This window comes from Lissotriton helveticus, chromosome 6 (genome assembly GCF_964261635.1).
Source record: "Lissotriton helveticus chromosome 6, aLisHel1.1, whole genome shotgun sequence".
Lineage (NCBI taxonomy): Eukaryota > Metazoa > Chordata > Amphibia > Caudata > Salamandridae > Lissotriton > Lissotriton helveticus.
This window is the reverse complement of record NC_136067.1, coordinates 909,269,386-909,284,504: the sequence shown is the minus strand read 5'-3', so window position 1 is coordinate 909,284,504 and position 15,119 is coordinate 909,269,386. Positions and strand designations below refer to the sequence as shown.

Below are 15,119 nucleotides of genomic sequence, written 5' to 3'. Positions count from 1 at the left end.
GATTTATGCCCTTATGTGGTTATAACCAAACATATCCGCATAAGAATCATATCCATATTTAGTCATAGCCAATGCAGTCCAAATACGGCAAAGCTACTCCCATAGACTCCTAGAAAGTACAACGCGTTCTTTAAACAAACCAAGCCTCCAGCAGCCCCGGAATTCCCCCTGCTTCTGTTTTGATTTGTCCAAGAACTCCTTGAGTCCTAAAATAACTGCAAGTTCTTAGTGACGTCTTATGTCCAACCTTACGTCAAACTCGGCACCTTCCAGGTATAAATATACCAACAGCTGCCCTAGCAAACACACGGTGGTTTGGAGCAGATCGGCTATCTACTTACCCGTCGCCCTGCTGAAACGAGTGCCGAAGGAAGCTGACCCTCCCATTGACGCACTGAGAGAGACGCTGTCTTTTCTCCTGCCGAGAAATCCAGCTCCAGTGTTTCCAGTCACCCTTGCGGGTTACTGGGAGATCGAGTCCTGAGAAAGAGATACATACCTCCTTCATTCTATAACCAAGGTACTGAGCTGATTAGATCCTTAGAGAATTCTTGATTCAGATTCTTGGCAAAAACTAACTTAACTTAAACTGCAGCTCACTTACTCCTTCCCACGTACTAGGCTTAGGTTAGGTACACCGGGGTAGGCGTATCTTAGAAGCACCAGTTGAGTACATTTAGTCACCTTTTATCATTGTATGTATTTTAGCCATTTTAAGTATCTTATGGCTTAGAAACCATATAAATGCTTTTACAGTATTATTTCATAATACTCCTTTTACTGTACGCACTTTACTTTATGACAAGTATTGCAATTGTGGCAATTCACTTCTCTTGCATGAGAAAGAAGACTGCTCAATAAATAACCACTTTTATTGAAAATGCCCGTCTCTCTATTTCTCTGCGCTTCTGGTGAAACTAAGTATGCACGATTGACTGAGTAAAATAGTTATCTATTGTTTCTGCGACTCTGGAGATATACTCCTTATTCTGGATGGAGCAAAGTTGTCATGTTAATGCGGTTGTCAGAAACGAATCCCTTCTTGTCTATTCAGGAGAGTTAACACCTTCCTGTTTACTCGAGAAAGTTTCTAGTGACCTCTGAGCTAGCTGGCATTCACAATTAAGTCTAACATATTCAGTAGAGACCTAGTCGACCTCAGTCCTACGTCTAAAGTATCGTTTATGTTATTCCAATGCGCAGAGCCTATTGGGAATATAGGAACTACACTACAAGACTACACCATGCTACCTCAAAACAATGGAGTGGCATCTGCGCGAACCACAAGAATGTACCCCCCTTGCACAGATGTATCTCTCCACTAGTACAGGGGGCTAGGTTTTATGTTTATATAAGATGACAGAGGGCTTGCTCACTGCCACTACAAATACAGTGAATGATGAGAAGTGAACTTAAGGATAACCCTTTCTAATAAGGTTTGGAGTTAATGTTGTGAATAGATCAAATACATTTCCATTAACCATAGGAATAGGCTTATCCACTTCAGTTTTATTAATCAAGAGTATTTCATCCCTCACTGACTACACTAGATAGAACCATCCTAACATTAGCTAAAAGAATGCACGTTAAAAGAGTCAGGACAAGTGGCCTCTTATCTTCACAGTGGACCACTTTATATTTAGAAAAAAATTGAAAACCTGGCTCTTTTCAGACTGATCCATCATTCGACTGCTAGTACTGGATCTTTGGAACCCCTGAGACAGCAGCTATTTCAGCATTGTGACATCCCCTTGGGGATGACTGATGCTCCACTTGACCCTGCTGCTTTTATGCTCTTGGCTTCAGCCTGTCCCCCAAATACAGGTTCTTTTGGTCTAAAGTCACTTGCACGATTAAGGAAATAACAAATGTTTTGCTTCCATGCACCCTACTCCCCATGCTTCCAGGGTATGTTGTCAATATCGCCCATCCAAAGACGCAATTGGTGACCCTGCAGCTTGTGCTTACTAGGGTGTGGTTGAAAGGTCCTATCCTGTAACACCGGGGTTGGCTGTGAGATGTTACATCTTGTAATGAACAAGTTGAAATGTATTCATCACTACTGGCCAAAGAGTGAGGCCAAGAGATATTTTCGCTCCATACCATTTATATATGTTACAGTTCATTGATGATGCTGAACAGCCTTTGGTCTCTGCTTTAGGCCCCTCCTCCCCAGATGAGTAGTGGGCTGAATCATATTTGCATGAGAGATACTGAACAGACCAAAGCGTCAATTATTCTTGAACTGTTTATTGAACTGGTGTGTGCTATTCTGCCTGAAAATATATTTTTGCTTATTTATGCTATATTGTGATGGTGTGGCTTCAAGTTATTTCTAATTTATTTACATATGAACCCAGTCACAAACCATTAATCTGTTACTGTACGTATGGTTACTTATGCCATTGGACAGTTTCTCCTTGTGAACTGCCACTATAGACCTCAGCAAGAGTAAACAGTGCTCCGAGGAGCTACTGCATTTTTTCAATTTATTTAGGTATTTACTTATTTGAAGTTTTTATACAGCGCCTTATCACTGGATATGTATTATGGCTCTTTCCATAGAACCAACAATTTTACATGAGTATGTCAAGGATCACCAAGAAATGTAGAGGGGAGAGAGGCTGGGGGCAATTGATGGTTGGATTGAACAAAGTGAGGTCAACAATATTAAACGATTGAATGTAAATTATGTTGTCTATTCAGATAGTAAGAAAATATGTGTGGGCTGTGTTGAATGTTATAATATGTATGGGCTGCCAAGATGCTTGTTTAATCATTGTACAGGTTAGATTTGAAGAATGAAATTGTGAGGTCTTTCCTGGAAGATACAGCCTCATGGCTGCATCTTAGGTCAAGAAGAAGGGAGTTTAAAAAAACAGTGTGTGGCTCAAGAAATGGATTTCTTCACAGCTACAGCATACTTGGATTAAGTGTTTATGAAGACAATGAGGTCTTGCTTCGAGATAGTATGATTCCTCCGGACAGAGTGAGGAAGTTGGCTAAGTGTGTTGGCTGTTGTACTGAAAGGCTTTGAAGATGATGCAGCGTTGCTTGAACTTGAATTATAGCTGGACATAGGAGAGAAGATGTGTGATTTTTTATAATGATAGTGAAGGTGGAAGTTGTCAGGTTGTGTCATTTTGTTTACTTGTGCTGACAATGTTGGTGTGGAGTCATGTGAAATCAAGAAATTTGAACATATTGCTCTGAGTTGGGTTGAACCCCAAAAGGGATATTTCAGTGAGAGGAGTGGGATCCATTTAGGGGGGAGGGGGATTCAGTTTTTGATGGATTCCTTGTTAGACAGTGTGAGCCCATCCATCCTGAATTTATTTCCATGCCTTTTAGTAGGGCGTGTACGTTTTGTACCTATTACAGTTTAAAATATATCTGTTTCTGCTAGTGGAATTTAAAGGGAGTTTGAGTATTTCCACATACAGATTGAAAAACATTGGTGAGAGAGTGGAGCCTTGCAGAATACTGCAGGTAATTGTGTTCCATTACTGAGGTAACCTATTTTTAGGAGCTAGGACCTGCCCATCAGGAAGGAGCAAAACCAGCTTAGTGCTGGCCATTGAGACCCATTTTAAGTTCCAGAATCTTGAGGAGGAGATTGTGGTCTCCCATGTCAAAGGCAGCGAACATTTCTGACAGACCAGAAGGCAGTCTTCCCCTTCATCAACGAAGCAATACATGTAATCTAGGGCCATATGTATCAAGCCTTTTGCGAATCGCAAAGGCCGAAATTCGCAAACGGCCTTTTTGCATGTTTTGGGATGTATGAAACATTCGCAAAATAAGGAATAGCAAAGATTTGCGATTCCTTATTTTGCCATAGCATTTAAGGAATCGCAATTTTGCGATTACTTAAATTCTATGTATGTAGCATTTTTGGGTTGCGAATTATGGTAAAGAATTCGCAAATTACCACCAACTTGTAGTTGATGGTAACTTGCGAATTCTTTAAAAAATGCACAATTTGGCATTTTTGAAGGTGGCATGTGATGCACACACATGCCCATAGGGCATGTATGTGCACCATATGCACACACATGTACATTTCAGGGGTGCAGCAGGGTGTCTTTGAGACACCTCTGCACCCTTGAAATAATTCTCAAATTGCGATTAGCAAATTGCGAATTCGGAATTTGAGAATTATTTTGCAATCGTTCCTATGGGCCTCCTGGCCCATAAGAATGCATTGGAAATTACTCCTTAATTGTGAATTCGCAAAATGCGAATTCGCAAATAAGGAAGATTAAGGAATCGCTAAAAAATGCGAATTTCTTCATACATACCATTTTGCGATTCCTAAATAGCGATTCCTTAAAACTCGCTATTTAGGAATCGCAAAAGGGTTTGGTGATACATATGGCCCCTAGTATTTTCACTGTGGCAGCTAGAGTGCTGTAGCTTCATTGAAGCCAGACAGGATATTGGAAAGTAAGTCATGTATTGCTAATGTGTTTGTTTAGTTGGAGAGCAACAATTATTTTCATTTTTTTAGGATTTCAGGGTCAGCATTTGGTATACGCAATATGGGACCTAGGGCTAGATGTAGGTAAATCTATTTTACCACTTCTTAAATACAGAATTTTACCGATTCGGTATTTAAGAAGTGGTAAAATAGAGGGGGGGAGATGTAGGTAATTCCAGATGTGGAATTACCGAATCGGTAATATTCGGTATTTACCGATTCGGTAAATACCAAATCGGTATTTCCTATTGATTCCTATGGGCTGTGAAGCCCATAGGAATCAATGGGAAATACCGAATCTGTAATTACAGAATCGGTAAATACCGATTTTAGCAAGGGTGCAGGGGGTGTCACTTTGACACCCTCTGGCACCCCAAAAATTGACATGTGCGCCATGTGGCACACAGACATGCCCTAAGGGCATGTCTGTCTGTCACATGGCATAGGTGTGCATGCACACATGTGCATGCACACCTGAATTCGGTATTTTAACACCCAATTGGATTGGGTGGTAAAATACCGAATTTGTAGGGCCTTTGGGACTCTGAAGAGTCCCACCTACATCTGAGATTTACCGAATCGGTAAAAATACCGATTCGGTATTTTACAGAATCGGTAAATTTACCGAATCGGTAAATTTACAGATTCTGTAAAAAAGTGCCCCTACATACCGAAAACCCATTTACCGGTCGGTAAATGGCTCCTACATCTGGCCCCTAGTTTTCATTCATAGGGGAACCGACCTTGGGATAGAGATGTGTCAAATATTGTGAGCCATATTAAAGAAAGAATGCTGAAGTTCTCTTTGGTTGTCTTGGCTGGTATCATATCTCTGAAGTATGGGTTTGATTGCTTTTCTTTTACTATTTTGGGGAGGTCTTATGTGTTGAATTTCTGGAATGAGTCCCATATGTTAGTTGTATTGGGGGTGAAAATACGTGGCAAACAAGGTTCATTGGTGAGAGCTACTTTCAATTAAGGAATTTTGGTTGAGAAAAATTCAAGGAAGCTTTTACATTTTATTGCGGAGGGAGTGGGGCTTTTTTCTTGTGTTTCTTGGTATTTCTGATGATACTGAGTAAGGTTTTCAAGGTGTTCTGTGACTGGGAGATTTGATTCTGTTGAAAAGTTGCTTTTGAGTTTCTAATTTCTCTTTTATACACTTGTCTGACTCTCTTCAATTTAGAATTGGATCTGGGTCAGAAACAAAGCCTGCTTGGGGTGGAGGTGCTTTACACCTACCCCCAAACAGGAACAGCATTCATGGCGGTAAGCCTCAAAGGCTTCCTGCCTTTTGTTATGCTAGCCATGGCATCTGCAGGTAGTGGAGATGCCTGCTCCCCTGACCAAGCCCCACTTTTGGCTCCAAGGTCAGCAGGAAAATTAGTAGTCATGAGAGGTGTATCTTCTTCCAGCCAGGACCACCCCTAAGGTGTCCTGAGTTGAAGTTACTCCCTCCCTTAAGATGCCTCCATATTGGATGGAAGGATTTTAGCCAATAGGGTTAGGGATGTGTTCACCCCCAAAAGGAGTAAACACATAGAGGGTGTAGTCAAGTAGCCCATTGCTACTACCTGTAATGCCCTCAAAGTTGAGTATTTTAGGGGCATCCCTTAACCAAGTAATTCAGATCTGCGACAACTTAAGAAAAAAGAAGACATCCTTGAAGTCGATCCTGCAGAGAAGCCCGAAGGCAGCAACTCCCCTGGCTCCAGCCCTACCGGCCTGCCTCTGGCTTCTAAGAGCCAGCATCAAACCGGCGACCTGTCTTGTAGCCAGTGACCTCTGAAAACCCTGGGAGGACTGCTGCCTTCAAAAAAAGACTCCAATCTCCTGTGGAGAGTGGACCTGTCTAGAAGAAATCAACTCCAAGGACTCCTGTGCCATCTGGATACCAGTGTGCTGCTCACTCTGCACCCGATGCCCAAACCCCTAATCTCAGTGGCTCACCTGTCCAGTGAAGTCTCCCCAGTGACCCTGACCTCAAATCCAGTATTGACTGACCTCTCCAGACCTCCATGACTACGCCTGCAGTGTGAATCCTGAAGAGTCCCCCCAACAATGACGGGCCCGGTAAGAAGGAATCCAATGTCTAAAAGCACCCCTGCACCCAAAGCCCCTGGGCTTTGGAGAGCTTGATCAATGGTGCCCCTGTGACCTCCAACATCCCAAGTTACCTGTGCTGTCACTGGTTATCTGCCTGCAACCTCCAGTTTGACGCCTGCAGCCTATTTCCAAAAAGAACAATCTCCATAGGGCTGCATTGGACTCCAGGGGCTGTGTTTGCACCCGGCCGATCCTGTGCTGCTGGCGGAGTAACTTTGGTGTGGCCTTGTGGCCCCCGTGCTTGCATAAACCCTCATGCTTGTGCCCTGAAACTGCAGCTACCAACCTGCAACCAGCATCTCTGTGGGTGCCCCCAGTCTCCGTTGACTAACATTGGGCACCAGTGACCTCTGCACCTAGCCGCCCCAGTGTGGTTCGTGGTGCAGTACCTACCTTGATCTGATCCTGGCCCAGTGTTGGTCTAAGCCCCTGAAGACTGGATGTGTAAATTGAGTACTTACCAGTAAATATGCATAACTGTTTTCCTCCCATAGGATTGCACTGCATTCCTAAAAATTGCACGAGCGTCCGACCGGCATCGTGTCGGATACGGGACCGCCCGACAAGGAGTCTGTTGTCCCGCTTCCCAAGTTATGATGGAACCGCCTTCAAGGCGGTGGGATAGTGTATTTTTCCTATTGCAGCTTGTAATGCGGCCCACAGCAACACACTTTTTAAACATCCATGCATCATGTGGCAGGCACCTTCCGGCATCTGCCACATGATGCATGGATTTTTGGGTCGCATCACAGGGGCCCCCCAAGCCTCATAGCAGAGGCCGCAGGGGGAAGGGGGCCCGCTCAGGGCCCCTAAAGTCCATTTCCAGACTGCCATAGAAAGGCTGTCTGAAAGGGACATCGTAATCCCTATGGCACTGCCCCATTGTAGGGAATACGTTCCAACTGACAGTCGAATGGGCTCCGTCGTAATCATTGGTCAGTCCCTCTGCCCGCTGTCTCTGACCGCCACACATCATAATGCGGCGATCGGACAGTGACACTAGATGTCGGTTGGACCGCAACTGACAGGCCGATGACTGCGGTCCGACATCATAATGAGGGCCTAAGTGTCTATCATGTACATTGCCAAGTCACTGCTACTGTTGATTCACACCACCAAGTAATTTAACTATCACTGTATTTGTATTGCTTTTGCAAACACCTTTCCAATGTACCTGAAAATTATTGATATTTTAAACTGGTACTAACCTGCAACTGAGTTTGTCTTGGTTCTAAAAGTAGAAAAGTAATATTTTTATACAAAACAGATGGTCCTGGATTCAGTCTTTGAGTGTGTGTAATCATTTCTTGCCCAAGTGTGAACAACAAATGCTTAATCCAGCCCACAGATAAGCCTAACTCCTCAACCACACTACCACAAAAGAGAGTAAGGTATTATCTACTCTAACCTCTGTAAAGCCTCTGGGGATCAACTGGGCTGTGCACACTATACCTTACTTTGGTATAGTATATACAGAGCCAGCTTCCTACAGGCAGCATAGACTCTTATGTATTTTCCTGTCTGGATAGGTGGTGCCCTTTCATGTATGGGGCTTGTAGGACTTTCAGTGCCACTAATTCCAAATTATGAGAGTGAGTCTCTGGGTCATGGCGTGAGCACCGTACGCCAAGGTTACGCGCCTGTACAACTCTCTTGCATCCAGTCTTTCATTTGTCTGCAACATATCTAGCACCTCTATTTCCCACTCAGAACGTGCGTCAAAGCTGCGATGCTATACCAATGGCAGGTGCTTACAGGTAGAGGCCTTTTGATGGCCCCTTTGCCATTCAAATGCCAATAACACTTATAAAGGGGTGAGAGTGTATGGAGTCATTAGCGGTGAGCTGACAAGTTAAAAAAGAATCCTTGGTGGTTCTATATTTCTTATAGTTGCTTACTTTTATTCGAATTCCCATGCAGTAAGCAAAGAACCCTTTGTGCTTCTGTAAATCTTGTTGAATTTGACTTTTATTCGAATTTCCATGCAGTTTGGAAGCAACCTTTGTGTAGTGAACAATGAACCCTCTGTTTTGCACATTTTTTGTTTTAATCAGCGAGACTAAAATATAGTGCACCCATGCATACTACAAAAATTGCCCGAGTCTGTATAGTATCCATCTGCAAAGACGATGATTAATTTCATTCCCACTTGATAACACTATAAAATGTATATAATACGAACAAATCATGATACGTTTGACAGTTTATGAGGCAAAGCTAACCAAAGTTCACTCATATGTAGGCGAAGACTGTTTGAAAGCTCATGGCTGTCAAGGAGAGTCCACAGGTCAACAAAGGGTTGCTGCCAGCCGAGTATTGTTGTCAGCAGACGATACAAGCTCAACCGGCTCTAGAGAGAACCAAGTGAGACAAGGGAAAAAGGGGCATGGACAAGTGCTGGAGGAGAGACTGGCCTCAGTGAAGCTTTGTGGTCCAACCCTTTTTTTTGCCAACCACTACCAGTTCTCCCCTTTTCTGTGTGGGGACGCAGCTACAGGGCATCAGGAGTCCCACTTACTTCAGGCACCAGCAATCCTTCTCTTGTCTCCTGTAACCCATCCTTGTCTGGATTCCCCCTGCAGGAACAGCCCCGCTACTGGTTCTGATGCCTCAAAGATGGCTTTCCACCAGGTATGACTGTATGGTGATGACCAGGAGGCCACCTGCAAGAGAATGCAGCGCCTGCACTGCCTAGCTTGTCTTCACTCCTGCCCATGCAGGGCAGCACTTTGTAAAGTAAGATGGTGGGTGACGGTTACTCTCTTCAAACCCCACTGTTCAGAATCGGGTGTTCTCACCCTGGTTGCATTTTGGAGGCAAGGAAAAGCTTCTTCCTCCCTCAGGTCCCGCCTCCTTCCTGTCGAGCAGTGGACTTAACATTTTGACTTCTGAGGACACCCACTTAATCATTATTGTCATTTGGCGACCCCCAATAAATCATTATCGGAATCCGGGCACCCCCCACTGAGTCATTATTGGAATCTGGTGACCACAGGATAAGCAATTTTGTTGATTTGAATAACAAAATTATACACACAAATAGAGAAACAAGCATATACTAAACAAATAACGCAAAATGATTAAATATTTTATTTAAATCACAAAGAAATATAACAAAAACACATAGATTGGAGTTTTTCTAAATTCAGATGAGGTAACTAATAATCCATACTATATTCTGTTTGATGCACTTGCACTGCCCCCAATCAATCAGTCTGGGGATATGAAGTTAATATTTAACCTCCAATTTCACATTTCTTTTCATTTACAGAGCGTTTTAAAATTGTCATTTTTACATTTTGCTTATTTATATACACTTTATTAAGTTGTTAATATCATTCAAGTTTCTAAACTGTTGGAGTCCCCCTGATTGGGCATCGCAGGCACTCAGGTCCCCAGATCACAGACTAAGAACCACTACTGTAGACTCTTCACATGTAGCTCATGTACAACTTCTCAAAATGTACTCATCTTCACCCATTGTTTTTAAAGGAGCCATCGGGTGGATGATCCCACAATGGGTCTCAAACCCAAGCAGACATCATCAAACCTTGGAAGATTCAAGATGCATAATGTTGGTGATTATTAGACATAAAGGAATGGGTATAGAGGACAGTTTTTATTTTCACTACACTGAATGGTCTATTTATGATGTAGCTGTGAATGCTGCTGCTATGAGACTGGGACAGATAATAGTCCCAAACAGCAAAATAAAGTGCCCCCTATTAATTAATGAGATCATTAAACATGTGGTCCATGTTTGCAAATTGGGGTAGTTTTGAACTTTTAAAGACACACTCTACAAGTGTTTTGCAAGGTATGGAAGACTGCATTGATTTGAATTTGCTGCAGACAATGTTTGTTTTAATAACTGGGAAATCAAGAGTAAAGAATGACCCAGCAGACCTTAAACAGGCCCACAAACAGCTTTTAAACAGACCCATATACTGGCCTATCAGATCAGCCCGTCTAACAGAGCCTGATTGCTCTGTATGCCATTCTGACCCTGGACAATGTCACACAATTGCAATTGTTCAGTCTGCAGGAGAAAGAGAGAAGTTTACCACTGCCAGGAAGGGTGAAGATAGGGGGTTATTCGCTCTCCAGGTTTCCAGAGGTGCTCTCTATTCTCCCCCCAATACACGAATTATCTGAGTGGAGGGTCTTAGCAGTAAAATGAACTCCTTAGCCAGTGGTGCATGCCACCATGGGTCTTGGCTGCTGCAGTAGTGCTATCTTCCACCACATCAGACCTGAATTAGGTGTGGGCATTGATGGCTTGACAGACTTCTTTGCCATTCAATGCCTGTCCTCCAATGTGGACTCAAACACCTACTGACTCAGTGGCGTAATACAAAATGATGGGGTCCCCCTCCAGATGAGCGGCCCCTCATTGGTCTGGAACTGAATATGATCCCTCAGAAGGACAGGTGGCCCCATGAAATGTTGGGTGCTTCCCTAAGCTGCAGGAGCATTTGTTACACACCGGACTTCGCTAATGGATTGGCCATATTACGTAAAGGTGAAAAGCTCCATACATTATGACTGATAATTACATCTCTGAAGTGCTGCGGTGTGGTTTGATCAAATTATGGGTGACACTTGCTACATGCAATGGCGCAGTGATGGTTGACCCATTGCCAGATTCTTTGTGCATTGTTTATTGATGGTGCAAGGTCTGGTACAGAGCTAAAATTCTCTCTAGCAAGATGTTAAGGCATACATCCCATACAAGTTTGTATTCAATGTTTTAATCTATTCATCATGAAATGGAATTGAGCAGTTTAGTCATTACGCTATATCTGCATTCTCTAACATGTTCCTTTTCTTCTTTTGAACACAGCTACAGTTACACATGTTGCCTGCATAATATCATTGCTGTTGTGGAAACCCCACCCTGACCAGTTTGCTGTCTTCTTCATATTCCCTGCTCTCTGGGGCATGGCAGATGCTGTCTGGCAAACACAAACAAATGGTGAGTTTCAAAGACCATTTCAGACCTACAGCATCCATTTTAGGGCATCCTTATTCCTCACTCCTCATTCCTACTTCTCATCCATCATTGCTGCTTCTCATCGATATTTCTAATCTATCATGACTACTTCTAATTCGTACTTTTCATCCATCATCCCTACTTCTCATCCAGCATCCCTACGACACACCTCTCACCCTTAGTTTTCATACCTATTTCTTGGCCATCTTTCTTACTTCTAATCCATACTTCTCATCCATAATTCATACTTCTCATCTATCACCCTTAATTCTCATTCCTATTTATTATCCATCATTCCTAGTTCTCATCCATACCTCTCCTCCATAATCCTTACGTCTTTTCCATCATCCCTACTTCTTATTCCTATCATCATCCCTATGTCTCATCCATCATCCCTAATTCTCATCCCTCACCCCTACTATTCATTCCTATTTCTTATCTATCATTCCTAATTTTCATCCATCATCCCTACTTCTCATCCATCTCCCCTACTTCTCATCCCTACTTCTCATCCACCGCTCCTACTTTTTATCCATAATCACTACTTCTCACCCTTCATACATCATCCCTACTTCACATTCATCATCCATTATCCCTACTTCTCATTCATCCCCTACTTCTCATCCATCATCCCTCTTTGCCATCTGTTATCCCTACTTCTCACCCCTACTTTTCATCCATCTTTCATCATCCCAAGTTCTCATCCATCATTCTTACTTTTCATCCATCATCCTTAATTCTCATCCTTACTCCTCTTTCATCATCCCTACTTCTCATTCCTCATCCTTCAGTCATACAATACACTTTCAATGTTGTAAAACACCCCTTCACACTGATTGGTTGGCAACAGCCAAGCAGAGTTAAGAGAGAAGGCTACATTCTATTGGTCTGAAACTGCACTTAGCTAAGAGTGGCAACAGGTAAGCATTATAGCCACCACTCGACTAAGTGTGATTGTATTCCCTGCTTTAAGATGTTCTGGTTGGGACTTATGGTTGTGAGGAATGCAATATGTGCAGCCCTGTGAGAAGAAAGCATCTGTGTTCTTGCTAGCCCTGAGCTGTCATTTGGAGCAACTTTGCCACTATTTTTTTTAATTACATTTCCTCAGCTACACTATTGGATAAAATGATGAAGTTAAAAAAAAAAGAAAAAGATGTGAATTTCCTAACATCACACCTTCACACAAACGTAGCCACGCAAGAGCTGGTTGTGGCTATAATCGGTCTTTTTTGGTGAGCAGAGTAGTTCTTGGAATTCTCCTCTCAAACCGATTAGGCCTTGGTGGTGATCTCCACGAATGGTGAACAGTCAGAAAAATTTATGTAATGGTTGAAAAAAACTACCCTAGGCCGGTTTGGGCTTATATAGGTAGCCGTCATCAGTGCAGTGCCGCTTGAGTCCTTTGTTAGTGAGCATGGGATCCCCACCTGGGCATATCAATAACACTATGGGTGTCTCACGAAGGAAACAAAACATGCGATGGGTGGAAAGCTTTAATCCATCCCAGTCATTGATAATGGTTTATTAGCATTACAGTTCATTGCTTTTGCCCCAAAACATTCTTGTGCAAATCAGTCTTGTTCCTGCTCTGACAGGGATCGTGCATTGGTTAATTTGTAAAAAGAAATAAGTGCCAGGGCTCTCATCAGAAGGCAGCTTGCACTAGCCCATTGCTCCTGTTAGGGCCTCCTAAAACATAAACAACTACTAACCATGAAAGTAGTGAGATGATGTGGCGTAATGGCCAGAGCTGTCGACTATGGAGCTGGGGAACCAGGTTTGAGCGTCGGCTCAACATCCTGTGATTCTGGGCAAATCACTTAATCTCCACATAAATGAATGCGTCCTTAACTGGTGCTCTTGAAAAGCGCCTGTTTTGATGATTAAGTGCCAGTGCTCAGTACCGGAAATCACCAGTTCAAATTAAGCACTGGGATAGTCCAGTCTAAACACCTACGTTGCGCCCTCTATCAAAAGCAACCATAGACCAGTTCCAGCATTGTTGCGCCTCATCAGTGAGATGCAGCTTGAGCGCTAGGGGAGAGCGAACATGGGTTCCATATCTAAACATATCCATCACACATAGGGCATCTCTTCCATCCTATAGGACTTTTTAGATTTTTCCTAACACTCCATCATGAGACTACTGATTAGGACACCTTAAAGGCAACAGCGGGAGTATACAGGACGAATATATTGTAGGAGATGTAATGTGTTGTGTTTAGAACTTCATGTGTGTTGTACCCCGTTTAAATGTTATCTAAACATTGCCAAATACCGGCTAACCTACTACATCTTGAAACATTGTCAATATAATTTTGCACCATATTATAACACTTTATAGACGAATATGAAAGTACAGTAGGGAAATGATTCCTCTATGAAAATTAAGAAATCGTCAGTATTAAAAGTGCAGTGTGAAATGTTACTGCTTGCATCTTGTCTCCTTTAGCTCTCTACGGCTGTTTGTTTGATGACCACAAGGAGGCAGCCTTTGCAAACTATCGTCTCTGGGAGTCGTTGGGGTTTGTAATAGCCTACGCATACAGCACGTTCCTCTGCGTCTCCGTGAAGCTGTACATTGTGCTGGCGGTGCTGGTGGTGGCCATGGTGACGTACGGAGTTGTTGAACACAGAGAAGCAAAGAATCCATCAACAAATCGTCGAGATATGACAAATGAGGAAAAGACATATCCATATGACTTGCAAACCGCCATGTAGACATGTCATCTTGACCTTGGATTCCAGGGTTTTTAAAAATGTGATTTACTGTAATACGGGGCACTGGAATTATGCAGCAGTTCAAGTCCAAATTATGTGGTAGGAATGACTAAACTATCGAGGAAAAAAATGCCTGTTATGTGGCAACATTTTCAAATTGAGCATATTTTGCAATTAAAGTCAAATTTTGAGTTTTTATCTAGACATTTTAATGCACTTTGGCACATAATGGACCTTGACGTTATCCACAATGCATACTGTCGTTCCGAAAGAAATCTGCATACATTAAAAATGTTATCCGTCCCCAATTAATGGTTTTGCCTTGCCATTGTACTAACCATGACCTTTTCACCTGGCATAGAAACGTCTGTGTAAAACATATATTATATCACATGTTATTATGCAAAAGTATTTCACTTGAAACACCTTCAGGATTCAAGATGTCAGACCGTAAAAATGTACCCAAAAAGCATGGACTGCATGAATCACGAAATCAAAGATTTCTATGGCACAGAAGTATTAGTCCACTCAATCGTATCTGAAATGTATTGAGGTATGTATGCTTTTTGATTTATGCAATAGGCATACGTTCTTGTGCAGTTCATCACTTGAAGATATTAACTTCCACTGGCTACAACAATAATCACGTGAAAGATTGCCAAATAACTTCAGTGAAGAGTTGGGAGCTACTGTGCACTCGAGGTACAACTGCTTTAGTAATATGTTATGCATTTGATCTAGAAAAAAATTGTGTCAACACATGCACATTATACTGCAGTTGGTAGATTGTATACAAAGTACAACAGACTCATATTC

General features: G+C 42.6%; 1 protein-coding gene across 1 annotated transcript in view; it reads left to right on the top strand.

The window, feature by feature from the left end:
* UNC93A (unc-93 homolog A) overlaps nt 1–14,684 on the top strand; it is a 305,890-nt gene extending 291,206 nt beyond the window's left edge. The window contains exons 7-8 of the mRNA XM_078648549.1: nt 11,430–11,561; nt 14,035–14,684. Of these exons, the coding sequence (XP_078504675.1) occupies nt 11,430–11,561; nt 14,035–14,303 (401 nt within the window). The 3' untranslated portion in view covers nt 14,304–14,684. The remainder of the gene's footprint in view (nt 1–11,429; nt 11,562–14,034) is intronic.
* The last annotated feature ends 435 nt before the right edge of the window (nt 14,685–15,119 follow it).